Genomic DNA, 13,561 nt, shown 5'->3' with positions numbered 1-13,561 from the left:
ATACATCCATCTGTCAAGCATTCGAGCCTTAAAAATTCAGTAACTGACACGGGATAAAAAGGATAGGGAAAATAAAGATGGACCTTCTAAAAAGTTTAAGTGATATGGAAAGGGTCAAAGGTAGAGTGAAAAAACGATGGAAGCGGTGTGACAATTACCCCTCAGAACTCATTTGAGCTGCTCAAGCTATGAGACAGGTGCTGAAGGCGGAAGAGGGAAAGATAAAGAAGAAAATAAATAGACTGTAGGCAACTTACTGTCCATACTGTCCAGCGACAGCGAGTGTTCTCGGGGCCTCTTGCGTGCGTGGCTCTTGTCGTAGGGCCCGTGCCCCTGCTCCCCTCGGTAGTGGGGGCGGCCCTCCAGCTTGGTGGACCCCAGCAGGCTGTCCAGCTGCTGCCTGTGTAGCTTCTCTGAACGCACCTTGTGGTGGGACAGGCCTGGGGAGTGGGTAGAGCAACATGGGGGGTTAGGCAGTGTGTATCTTTTGCGCACACACACATATTTCTGATTTTGTCCAACAGTGTTAATTGGCTGTAAAAAAGATCCTCATAAAGTAGACCCCACCACGACACTAAAGCGGTCATATTTTTGGCAAGGTCTGTGAGCAAGTGGGTCTGCGTGAGAGTAAAAATGCCAACAAAACTGGCTTAGAGATGTACATTTTAACATTGTGCTGCAGAACTCTGGAGAGCACCGAGCATCAATTATGTAACGTCGTAATTAAATTATTATCGGTGTATCACGCTCCATCCATCCGTCTGTGCTCTCTGAATAGGGTCCATGCATTCGAAGCAGAAAACTACCTAGGCTTCTTTATCAATCACACTGAGAGGAAAGCGCTTTGTCATTTAGACAGCTGAGTCACTGTATTTACCAGGAAACGCTGGGCCACACACTCACACCTGAATACTACAGAGTACACCAAACAAAAGAAGCGCTTGTTAATGTAGGGCTGTGAAATTTCAGGCTGGTGGGGCCTCGTACGTTTGCGCGTTGTTACACGAGTATATGAACCGCCAATACTGATCATATCTCTAAGAGCTTTGCAAAACTAAGAGATCCTTCTTATACGTCACGTTACAGTGTACATTTGGGTCTGTTGCGTTACACAACATTTAAGGTGTAGAAAATGAGCATGCTTAGGAACAAATGGTTATACGAGCCTTCCCTACTGGGAGGCAATACCCCATTGCTTGGCTTAAAGTCTAAGGCTTTTAGAGGTGATGAGCCTTTATCTACGGACTGTGGAGAGGAGGGAGTTGGTCATCTTGTGTTTGTCTTTGGAGGTGAAGGAGGCTTTACTTACGGACTGTGGAGAGGAGGGAGTTGGTCATCTTGTGTTTGTCTTTGGAGGTGAAGGAGGCGGAGGGGTCGTGAGGGCGTCCCACGGAGAGCTTGTGTTTCAGGGCGAGCTTCTTCAGGGGTTTCATCTTCTCCAGGGGCCGGCTGTTCCAGTGGGACTTCAGGACGCGCTGCAGGTGCAGACTCATCGTCACGTCTGCATAAACACACGGGGGGGGGTTGTGGTTAGCAGCAGATAATAACGTTGTTTTTCCCTGAATCATCTTTATAAGCTATTTGCAAGAGCTCTCAAACTATGCTGTTTATGACTTATGCTTTGTTGATAATTCATTGTTCATATAGTTCGGCTGATCATTGTGTTTTATATTGTATGACATCAAATGTTATGTTTGTTTCTGCAAATGTACCAAGATGTTCAAATAAACCTACACCTAAACAGAGCACATTGGCCAGGCAAAATAGAAACAAAGCACCGGTCAGGTATCGAGAACTGTATAGGCATAGATTCTAGAGGGACTACAGATCAGATCAAACTTAGAAAAACGGCAAACCCCATCAACCGTGCACTATTAAAAAGGCCAACGCCATTGTGTGTTCCAGCTACAGCAGGTGGTGGCCCCTCGCTTCAGACAGACAGTAGCATCGCATGGTCATAGACTGACTGCATTGCCTTTTCAACCACCAACTATCCCCTCTCTCACCAGTTGACCTACTTGACTGCACCATCCATCTCCAGCCAGTCCTTTATACCTCATTACGCTGCAGACGTTTTAAGCTTTCACATCTCTCAGGCCTAGCTAGCTAGCTCCTCTCATGTGGAAAAGGCACATCTGGGACTGTGAGAGAGGGGGAGGGTGGATGCATTGAGCAGCAGTGCTTTGACAGAGCGTCAGAGTGGATTTCTCACTCAATCCACCAGGGGGAGGACTTCAGCAAGTCCAGAATGGAAGCTCTAGAAGCCCCTCCATCCCTGCTGACCCCCCTGAGGATTTGGCCTGCTTTCATCCTTCTTTCTACATCCTACTGACAGGCCCACATTACAGGCCCAGCCACAGGCCTTTACTAAAGCAGTAGAGAAGTGTGGGAGGGAGCCCACTGGTGGAAATCAGAGTCATAATGAAATACACGCTACATGATATGTATGGAATAATGACCCTTGATTGGATTGAAGCTGGTGGTGCTGCAAGTTGTTGATACGACAAAGCTACAGCTCAAATTCTGCCTAGAAAATAGTCTATATAATATTCCATACTGGATCTTTATCACTTATAAACCAACTATGCTGCTCCACTATCCAGCAAGCACAGGATGGCACAGCAACCCCTGTCCCTTGTTAGCCAACCCTTGACCCAGGGCATGACGAGGTAGGAGCTACTTACAACTGTGAGAGAAAAGATGTGGTGCACGTAGCTACTAGGCTTACCCTGTTTTAATGCAACGTTGTCTCCGGCTGGAGCGGGTGTGAACACTCAAATCAATTCAAATCAATCCATCAACCAACCAATCAATCTTACCGTCTGAGAGGGAGAGGATGGGGTGCACGCAGGGGTCGAACTGGGACAGCCTCTCCAGTAGAGGGCGCTCGTACTGGACGTCAGAGGAGGAGAGGGTGCGGCCGCCACACGTCATACACTGGGGGTTGACCTCGCAGCCGCAGCAAGGACCCTGTACGCACAGCCTCTGGCCCTGGAGAAGAGAGGGAGGGAGGGAGGGAGGGGGAAGGAGAGTGGGATGATTCTTTCAACATATTTAACCAGGTAGGCCTGAGTAATCGAGTCGGAGTACAAATTCTCAATGCAATAACAAGCGTGTAATATCCAGATACAAGGGGGAACATGTAAACAACAGAGGGAAACAGTCTCTGACGGAGCTCGGATAGAACTAGTCATCCTATTTCTGTTCCAACAACAACATACTGTTGCACAACAGCAACACTTGCTTCTAAAGTCTCCAAAAAATGAAACCGCCGCAAACATGGGTACTTTCTACAACACCTGCCTTCTTGTAAAGGGAAAATCAAAAATCGGACCAGGTTCAAATTGTTTCAGAAATAAAAACATGCATAGATAGCACCATTAGCTTAGCTATGACTGCCATAGCATAGGCGAAGCCTTTGAAACTGCGGCTGTGCTGGTTTAATAAGCTACGCCAGAGTTCCTGTTTAGTTTATGGCTTTAACAACGATCTGAAATACTAGGGGCTGAGAGGACAGCTTGTTCACAGCGGGTTCCCGTTATGGCCGCGTTTCCTGTTACTGAACAGAGTAGGAGTGTTGATCTAGGATAAGTCCGTCCCCACCCCGTCCCCGTCCAGCCAAACCTTTTTGAATTGTGGGTTTCTGTCAGCCAGCTCCTCCTAGTTGGGAAATATAACAACACGTCTGCTTTTAATAGAACACGTGGCAGCAGCACTCAGCCCTACCTGTGTTGTTGGAAACTAGCCACCTGTTCCGAGGCCACTTCGCATGAAGGAGTCGACCTCTTTGGAGAATGCAGAGGTAGAAGACATGTAGACGAAATACACACACCGAGGGTATGAGAGTTCTAATGCAGATCCTTAAAATGTACTGGTGTGGTAGGCTGGTGGTCACTCATCACAAACCCATATGCTGTAGTTTGTTAATGTACTAACACGTGCACTCCCCACATGTAATCACACTTACTGCTCGTACAAACACAGATGCTCGCGTGTCCTTTCACACTTGTAACTCAAGACACACACAGACCGGCATACATTCACAGTTTTTTTTTGTTGTTGCCACTTGTCCTTTGGACAAGTAAGACTGATTTTGTGCTTATCCGAAAGCTCAAGTCACTTGTCCCCAAAATAATGATGGTCTGTAACACCATGGGCCAAAAGGGTGACTTGATGCAACTTTACAAAATACAATTACCATTATTATTAACACACAGAGAATCACAAAAATGTAGGCTACCCTCTGCCAACAGGCTTATTTGCATATTCAAGCCTGTCTGAAAATAGAACACTGCCCCTTTAAGGCTCTCCTGGAGGATGGTTGGCCTTAAACATACTACAACTAAACACTTTGTCTGTATAACATACTTTACTAATTTAATGAATCAGGGATCAAACCGCTAAGGTTGGCTACCTCAAAGCAAGGTAACTAACAAATACATGTTTATCTGCATTGTAAGGCTAAAATATTCAGGTTTGAGTGGAGATCTATTGACAGCATTGGGAATAATTTGTCATTTGGGCTAGGTCAAATCATACAAATACTTTAACGCTGTCAGAATGACATGACCAATGCTTAATATAGCTTTTCAAATGTGTCAAGATTTATTTCTCAACTCCCAATGTCGAGTGCTTGAGAGGCGGTTTCACAACAGGAGTATTATACCCGTTCATTATTCACGACGAGTGCTGGTGGAAAGTTCTTTTTTTTTTTAGGACGTCGGACATGACAACGACATTAATAGATGTAGCTTTTAGATCAATATTTAACTGCTGAGATAACTAGCCCGGCAACACGATATGTTTTGAATTGGCTCTCTAGTTTAATTGGTTGTCTATCGTTATTTTATAGGCCTACCTGCTGCAATGTCTCCCCCTCTCTCTCCTCGGGCCCAATCAAACAGGCACAAAGCAGGTGATGCCCACGCCATGACTTTTCAAGGATTTTCATGACCATACGAACCCTGTTTGCGGACCAAAAATGAGCTATACCTGGGCAAATAACTCACTAACTAGCAAGGGATACGAAGAAATGCGCAAACGTGGCTACATGCGGCTCTGATCTCAAAAGTGATTGACATACCCCGCCGTTCAATGCAATATAATCATATTCTGATGTGCTCTGCATAAATTGGGAGAACAGTGCACAACAACGCATGTGGAGGATACTCTGGTCCAATTCTGATGTGAGTGAGTAATTGCTTGATACTGTGTTACTTGATATACTATACTCTGCTCGTCTCACATACCGGACAAACGTTAATGTCGAGCCGTGAACAAATATACACACACACACCAATCCACCACCTATGTGTAAAAGGACACGCATTGCAGATAGCATATCCATATAAACACACACATAATATATAGGCTATACACAGACAAAATCGGCCAACCACTCTGTAGTTCAAGGACACTGACAGTCATACTAGCAAACAATACACTACCCAATACACTACCCACTACCCAGTAAACAACAAAAAGAGCTGAAAACACACAGAATGACAATGTAGCAGTGAAAGCGTACCAACACAAAGACATTACAACACACGCACACACAAACCTTGCGGTTGAGGTTGGTGACGGTGCTCGGCCTGACGAGGCGTCGTCTCTTGCAGCTGAGGAGGGGGCGTGTGCGGGCCGCCACACACGTGTCGTCCTGAGGGGAGCACGGTAGCTGGGGCTGGGACGAGGGCAGGCTCTGCTGCTGCTTCCTCAGCTGCTTCTCCAGGTCAGAACACTCTGGAGAGCCAGGCCGCAGGCTGGATGGAGGGACAGTCACTCATCAATACTACACTACACGAAGATGCTCTCTATATCCCCTCACAATCGTGCATTCTTCTGCCTCTTCCCGAGCAGGCATAAAAGAAACCGAGACCGGACAAGTAGACGTACAATGGATTATGCTCATTGTAGTTAATTACCACGTTTTATGAGCTAAACTATGTAGAATATTGGCCTGTTGGAAACGACAACTCCCTACTACGTCGCACGGTTTAGGCTGGATCTGATTTATCTCTAGAGAAACACAGCTCTCTGAGCTCACAGAATAAAACTGAACAAAATGGAATTCAAATAATTGAACCGATGTCGGTCAACTCGTTTAAAAACCGAAAAATAACAGAAAATTTGGTTAGTCGCTCAGCACGAATGGACAATCTATGTCTATGACATAAGCTGGAGGGAAGATCGCTCATCAACACTGCAATACATGACTCTATATATTACTACTACTACGACTGATAATATTCATAATGATAATTCTGGATTTGTGTTTTGACTGTCCATTGATTGGCTTATTTGGTAGGTCTCAAAGTAACAGTATGGGGGAAAACTCCGATCCTATTTATAATGAGTGTGAATACGTATTACTCGGTGACAGAACGATTATTCCATTCACAGTTCTGCATTCCACTAGAGGAAAACAGAGGTTGCAGCATGAACACATGTATGTACAAGTTTGTACAGTGCTGCGTGTACAAACCCTGTAGTATGTTTGGGAAGAAGAGTGAGCAGCTGCAATTCCCACATGGAATTCCCACATTTTTGGTCCCCTCACACACACACACCCCTTTGTTCAGACGGAGTGGTTGGCATAGAGGCCGCCTTGCTGAAAGGACACACACCTACTGGACGGGTAAAGAGGGATCATTCCATTGCGTCGTACCTGTTGATGATCCCGTTGACCCGTCTCCCGGACGCGCAACCTTTCCTCTGGCCCGTTTCCACGGAGACCGTTCCTGGACCTTCGGCCCCACCGTCTGAGCCGCACTCCTGGAACCAAAGACAAGGTTGGCACGGCTAACCCCTTCAAAACTCTTCCAACCCACCCTCCTCAACTCCATTCCACTACAGCCTAGCCCAGAACAGTTGAATGACCTAGTGAATTCCTCGGGCCACAACTGAATGGATAGAAAGGTCAACACGACTTGGCATGACAAAACAAAGACCACCACTGTTTTGGGACCTCCCCCTCCTCACCCATTCTCTTCCCAAGATAGTAGTCCCTCCCTCTCCCCTCCCTCCCTCCCAAGTCCCGGGGGCTGGTTGGGGTTCTGTGGGCGAGTCTTGTTCCCTTCTCTCTATTTTGGGCACAATGCCAGGGTGCCATGTTGAGCGGTGTCTTCTCTCCCTCCCTCTTCTCTTTCTCCCCTGAACTGGTAGGGAGGCACCACACTAAGTGGAAAAGTCGCATTTGATTCTTTCTCTATGAAAACAGCACCACATACTACATGACTTAAGAGGATGTCAGCACTAATTGAATTGTGAACCTATTCATCTAAAATTAGGGCATGTTTAGGATACGCGAGTTGATGTCTAAGAAATGAAGACACCGGCTTGTTGAGGATCTGATTGGACAGTTACATCGTCAGACTCATTTACCTGTATTACCGGGCAACCAACAGGCTCCGCCTTCACCTCCCCGTCCTCAGGTGACACGTCAAAGGGGGAGGTCTCTGCCAGCATTATGGAACCCTACGAGAGCGCAGATATGCCAGGGTGAGCTCTTCAGTCCTTCTGATTCATAACACCAGAGGTAACAGTGGCTAGGCCCCAAAGTAACTGGCTTTGGTGTAGCCACAGACAGGGGTAAGGGGCACCATGAACAAGCTACACATTTTTACCAGGAGGGCTATGATATTCCACTGGGAAATGACCGTTGGATGGATGAAGTGAGAGAAAGAAAGAAATAAAAAAGTGGGAGAAGCAGAGGATAAGAGTGGGGAAGAAAATGAGGACTAAAAGCAGACAGACATGTCAGATGTATCGAGGCAACATACTCTTGATAAGAACAGAATAGAAAAGCGCTCCCACTCTTCCCATCCGTAGTTGAGGCATGAGCTAAGCTACCTTGAGCGTGGGGATCGAGCGGCACGTTAGGTCACGTGACCTGCTTCTACATCCCCATCGACCAATGACACGGCTTTCAACTTGTCCGCCCCTTCCCTTCCACTCTTGAACTTGTTGCCAGGGCCACCCAGGTGGCTGAGACTGAGGGTGCAGTGTTGTGTGTATGGTGTGGTGGCGGTGCTGACCTTGTTGGAGCGGAGTTGGCGGTAGATGTCCGTCTGCTGTCGGATGCGGTACTCCAGGTCAGACACGTGGGCCTGCAGCCAGTTCCAGTGGCTGACTATGGAGGCCCTATCCACCGCGTAGCGCCCCTCCGCACGTCTCCATCTGTCGGGCAGAGCGAGGAGGAGGAGGACAGGGTCAGAGCAGAGGCAGGCGAGAAGGGAGTGTGCGCGTCGGTGTGAGAGACCGATCGTGTGTGGGAAGTGTGACTGCTTGTTTGGAGGACGGTCCATGAGGGCTCCGAGGTCAGCAACAATGACTTTTGGAATGAAGTAAAAAAGGGGCGTCACACAAATAACACTAATGGGGGGGGGGGCTCAAAAACATCCACCCGCCTTCATTCACAACACAAGCCACAGAATTTTGTTATTACATCTAAGCCACCACACACACACACGGGATGGGTGTGGTTATTCGAACAGGCATTAGTATTTGGTTACTTACATGTTCATAAAAAAATATATGTAAAAGGCTTGGTCTAAAATCTGATTTAATTATCTGTGACATTGCTTCATTCTAGGACCGACCTTGCCACTCGAAATGTTTATGTAATAACAGTTCTGACACTTTGTACCAATACGCCCCATAAAAAAGACGCACCGGTAGCCTAGACACTTTTCACACGTCTAGTTCGCTATTGTCGGTCAATCAATCAGCGAAGCTTTACAGGCAGAGGCTCCATGTGTAGCAAGTGAATTAGGACATTTCTAACCGATGGAAAATCCCCCTCTCTCCAACAAGCAAAGAGTCAATGTGAGCAAGTTGCCATTGAAGTAAAAATATAAATATATATATATACTCATTATTTGAATAGTAAAATCAAATGCCCATGCTTAACACACACACTTCCAGTCCCCCAGTAACTGATGACCTTTAGACTAATCAAATCGACACTTTCTCTTGGCTCCGCGAGCTGCTCGACTTTGTTTGTGTTTCTTACTTTTCAATAGCAGTAGCAGCACAAAACTGTAGTTGCCACCTTTCCACTGAATCCCCTTTTCATGTGTTCTACACCTGGGCCTGCATGCCTAGTAGTTGCTTCCCCAACCCTGAATGAGCTGTGTTCAAGCCAAGACTTCGACATGATGGCTCTGTGAGCGAAGGACATTTTGGGTAGGAAGAGGTCTCTGTGAAATGACTCAAGATTACCCTCGATCACACTCTGTCCCAGAAAGAGGGGGGGGGAAAGAGAGAGAGAGAGCGAGAGAGAGAGAGAGAGAGAGAGAGAGAGAGAGAAAAACAAGGGTGGGAGGGACGACAGAGAAGACAGGGACAATGAGGGCAAGAAATCAGTGCAACGAGGGTAAAAGAGGGTAGGGAAAAGAGAGATGATCAGAAATGGAGAAAGTGAAGAGAGGGAGAGAGAAAAAGAGAGGGCTGCTATGTTCTTTCTGTAGAGCCAACATTACATAACCCACTTTCCTAGCAGTCTGGTGAGATGGCTGGAGACCAGTGAGGCCTCTGCTGCTTACAGGCCCTCCTCCTCCTTCCCCACCCCCTCATCTACTCTGACTGGAATTTAGAGGACAACCTCTCAACACACACTATGTGTGCGTCCCGCATGGCACACTATTCCCGATTTAGGGCACTCATTTTGGCCGTGACCCATAGGGCTCTGGTGAAAAGCAGTCGACTATATAGGGGATAGGGTATCATTTGGGACAGGACCGCCGGTTCAAGACTCGCCCAAACACCCATCCCCCTACGGCTCTCATTCTCACTCATTCTCTTTACAGCTATCAACAATAAGTACAGACCAACCGAACAAGGTCACTTTTGGCTTAGAAGGGGCCGTGTTCTCTCTTTCAGAATCTCTTAAACCGACAGAGACTAGTATAGCAAAACATGCTGTTTTCAGAACGTGGCAATGTAAAATAGAATGTCTTTCCAAGAGTCCGAGATTTTATGTCAGACATTCAGAAGAAGTTTCCAAAGTTGCGCCTGTCTACACGGGCACAAACACACACTGTTTCATGACGGCTGGATATAAATACACCCTTCTCTTCACAGTTCCCTTTCAGAAAAAGACATGATAAAATGGATGTGCACGAGAACATGCATGTATAATCCCTCTCTTTAGCACAATCACACACGCAGACTAATTAACAAACACACAAAACTGTAGGAAAAGGCAGCCTCCCATTTCCATTGGTAGTGTGATATAGGAAAAGGAGCGTGACGTGGCCAGTTCCATGAAGGTAGCCAGTGAGCAACAACATATGGGAGGACTTCAGAAGACTGAATAATCAGCTACTCAGAGATGGTGTATTTTATATTCTGATGAGTTAAAAAGGACACACGGACTTATAAAACAAGGCCGTGGTGGGGAGAGAAACAATTAACTCCTCATGTCTAACCAAACAAACAAACATCTGAACCAGGACCCTTGAATCCAGTTTTTCCTGTTCATTATAAATTAACGGTGCTGTTTTCTACCCCTAATATTCTTCTTTTTTTTCAATTAAAAAAAATTCCACATGGGATGTGGTGAGTGTGGGGGAGGGGCAGTACTGTAGTAGGCCGAGTACTGCAACACTACAGTCAACCATCGGGGGCAGTGGATGGGCAAGCGACTGAACCATGTGTTGTAGGGCTATGGCGAGGAGGGAGAATGCTGTGTGTAGGAGGGCTGTGGAGAGTGAGGGTGAGAGAGGAAGGGACAGAGGGAGGAGTTTTGGCTGCTGCTTGCTGCTGTAGCGACACAATGAGTCCCCCCCGCTCCTCTCTGTGATCCACACAGGAACAGGAAGCAGGCAAACAGGAAGTAGCCACAATCACAGACAGACAAGACACACAGACAGAGACAGACAGACACAGACAGACAAGACAGTCTTGAATGATGTAGAGGTCTTAGTGTCACACTCCACCAGATGGAAACAATTACACTAGAGCTACCATTAAAATAAAACACTGGCGACCTACTGGTGTAGGGGTTCGTCTCAGTGGAAAAGCACCAGTACAGGGAAAACCAATAACACTGACGTTCACAGAAACACCCAATCTAAAAAACAAATGCCAGGACAGGAGCTCCGACAAGAAGTCGCTCTCACACAAAACATGAAGTGCGTGTGTATAATAACAACACTCTCACAGAGGGCACGTGAAGTGCCCCTGTTGACTTTCAGAAATCCAGATGAGGTTCTTTAGAAATAACAAGACGACATTTAATACATTTTACATTTTAAATAAGTGCTCAGAGGGCGTTCGGCAAAAACAGGCCTCTTCCTTGACTTTCTGACAATACCATAATACAATTCTCTGTGGGAGTGTGACGGCCATCGGGAAAAACCACAGCCACTCTTCATCTCTGACTAGTGCAGTGTAGCTGATATTCACTAAACACACACCATGGATTTAATAGCTGCCAAACTGAGTCAGTCGCATTTCTCTTTCGACTTTTAGCTGACATTCTCAGTTGCGTGCACGCGGTCTCCAACTTGTCGGGGAGAGGTTAAGTGGCTATGTGCCATCCTCTCTGGCGAGGCTCCCTCATAGGGTGTGATGGATGGATCTATCTGCATTGACCCTTTTTGCTAACTTTTTTATTTTAATTTTTTTGACTCATCACTTACTCTGTTTCTACTGTTTATTATCTATCCTGTTGCCTAGTCACTTTATTCCTAGTTATGTGTACATATCTACCTCATACACCTACACATCGACTCGGTACTGGTACCCTGTGCATATAGCCAAGTTATCATTATGTGTCATACTCATTGTGTGTTTATTATTACGTGCTATTACTAGTCTATTATTTCTCTCTGCATTGTTGGGAAGGGCCCGTAAGTAAGCATTTCACAGTTAGTCTAGACCTGTTGTTTACAAATCATGTGAAGAATACAATTGGATTCCTGTGTCTCTGTGAGAGGACTGACTTCAGCGACACATAAAGAAGGGTCACCGAGCTCTTGAAACAAGCCCTGGTGGAAATATAGGGATACACTGCCTGGCATTGAGAAGAAATCCAGAGTAACGTAAGGAGTATTACTGGCTTTGTGGTAGGAAAGTGTGTGTGTGTGTGTGCATGTGACCTTGAAGCGTGGGGTCCTGTCCTCTCACCAGGGATGAGTCATTCACACCTGTCTCTACTCTGCTCTCACCTAGGAATGGGAGCTGTTTTGCAGGGCCGAGACGATACCATTATCAAGATAGTAGTTAGTATTGTTGCAAGGAAACAAAACACAACGTGGTTATCCATAGTGACTTTTATATATTTTACATACAGCAGGTTTTTAAAAATTAGATTTTTGGCATGGACATAATATTGCGCTACTGGTATCGTCACAGCCCTACTGTTTTGTAGTGTGTGTGTGTAGCTTAGACAGTAGTAATGTCCATAGTAAAGGAATACCAGACCACAAGATGATGGCTGGCTGGTAAACGACAGAGAGAAATAAAACGGAATCTTATGCTCAATATAGCACTGATAACATCAACCTAGCCCACCACTCCAACGTCAAACCACGTGCCTTATGATTTATGTAAAAATCTAACACTTTGATTAATATTCCAGATATTTTCAGAAGTCAGTCAGTAGTGTACACATACACACAAACGAGAAACCCGCCCAACCAGGAAATGAACGCTGCGAGCAGTGAGGCAAAACAAAAACACAGGATATAAAAGGCTGGGTGGTAATCGTCATGGTCGCTGAGGTAACAGGGACTGAACCATCAGAGGGAAATAACATCGGACTATTAAAAGGGGAAAGGAACGAGCGCAAGGGGAGAAAAATCATCCACCCTTCCATAAAATACATGAGCATATCTAAATGCCATTAGCAGTGTGGGATGAGCCAGGAGCCTCATGCTGCTTTTAGCAGCAACAAAAGAGCGAGGGAGGGTGGAAAGATAGGAAGAGAGAGTAGCTCCTCCAGTCAGCCCTTGTGTGTGTGTGTGTCTGTCTATGGGCGGGGTTTAGTGGAGAACAAAGGGTTTGATGTGCTGTGAGAGAGAAAAAAAATAACGATCCCACCCACCTCCCGTCACATGACTAGCCTTCATGGCGCAGCAAAGACGGCACGAGTGAGAAAGACGAGTGAGAAGGCGGGAGTGAAAGAGAGGCGAGAGGCAGAGGCGGAAACAATTGAAGGAGAGGAGTGAGGAGCCGAGAGAGAAGCTGGTGAAAGAGAAGAGGGTGAGGAATGGAGAAGTCTGGGAAGGGCATTTACAAACCCATTCCATTCCTGCTGGAAAAATACAGGGAGCTAATCGGGGCTCTTCTGAATGGTCTGACTCCAACACCATTATTGAGTTTGCAGATGACATGGCGGTGGTAGGCCTGATCACCGATGAGAGCCTACAGGGAGGTTGTCAGAGACCTGGCAGTGTTGTGCCCGGACAAAAACCTCTCCCTCAATGTCAGCAAGACAAAAGGAGCTGATCATAGACTACAGGAAACGAAAGGTAAGAGCACGCCCCCATCCACAGGGCTGTAGTGGAGCAGGTCCAGAGCTTCAAGTTCCTCGCTGTCCACATCACCAAGAAAT

At 46.4% G+C, this 13,561-nt stretch overlaps 1 protein-coding gene across 5 annotated transcripts in view; it reads right to left on the bottom strand.

The window, feature by feature from the left end:
- Nucleotides 1–13,561, bottom strand: part of LOC109898296 (KAT8 regulatory NSL complex subunit 1) — a 73,902-nt gene that overhangs the window by 5,371 nt on the left and 54,970 nt on the right. For 3 of the 5 annotated variants that reach the window (XM_020493218.2, XM_020493219.2, XM_020493220.2), the window contains 7 exons: nucleotides 8,037–8,178; nucleotides 7,384–7,476; nucleotides 6,668–6,774; nucleotides 5,564–5,762; nucleotides 2,820–2,991; nucleotides 1,310–1,501; nucleotides 258–440 (listed from right to left, as the gene is read on the bottom strand). In XM_020493218.2, coding sequence (XP_020348807.1) covers nucleotides 258–440; nucleotides 1,310–1,501; nucleotides 2,820–2,991; nucleotides 5,564–5,762; nucleotides 6,668–6,774; nucleotides 7,384–7,476; nucleotides 8,037–8,178 — 1,088 coding nt within the window. The remainder of the gene's footprint in view (nucleotides 1–257; nucleotides 441–1,309; nucleotides 1,502–2,819; nucleotides 2,992–5,563; nucleotides 5,763–6,667; nucleotides 6,775–7,383; nucleotides 7,477–8,036; nucleotides 8,179–13,561) is intronic. The other 2 variants (XM_020493221.2, XM_031833862.1) reach the window with 1 other exon arrangement.

The sequence above is a fragment of the Oncorhynchus kisutch genome, linkage group LG10 (assembly GCF_002021735.2).
Source record: "Oncorhynchus kisutch isolate 150728-3 linkage group LG10, Okis_V2, whole genome shotgun sequence".
Classification (NCBI taxonomy): Eukaryota; Metazoa; Chordata; class Actinopteri; order Salmoniformes; family Salmonidae; genus Oncorhynchus; species Oncorhynchus kisutch.
The sequence above is the reverse complement of the archived record's forward strand: the minus strand, read 5'-3'. Positions and strand labels throughout refer to the sequence as shown.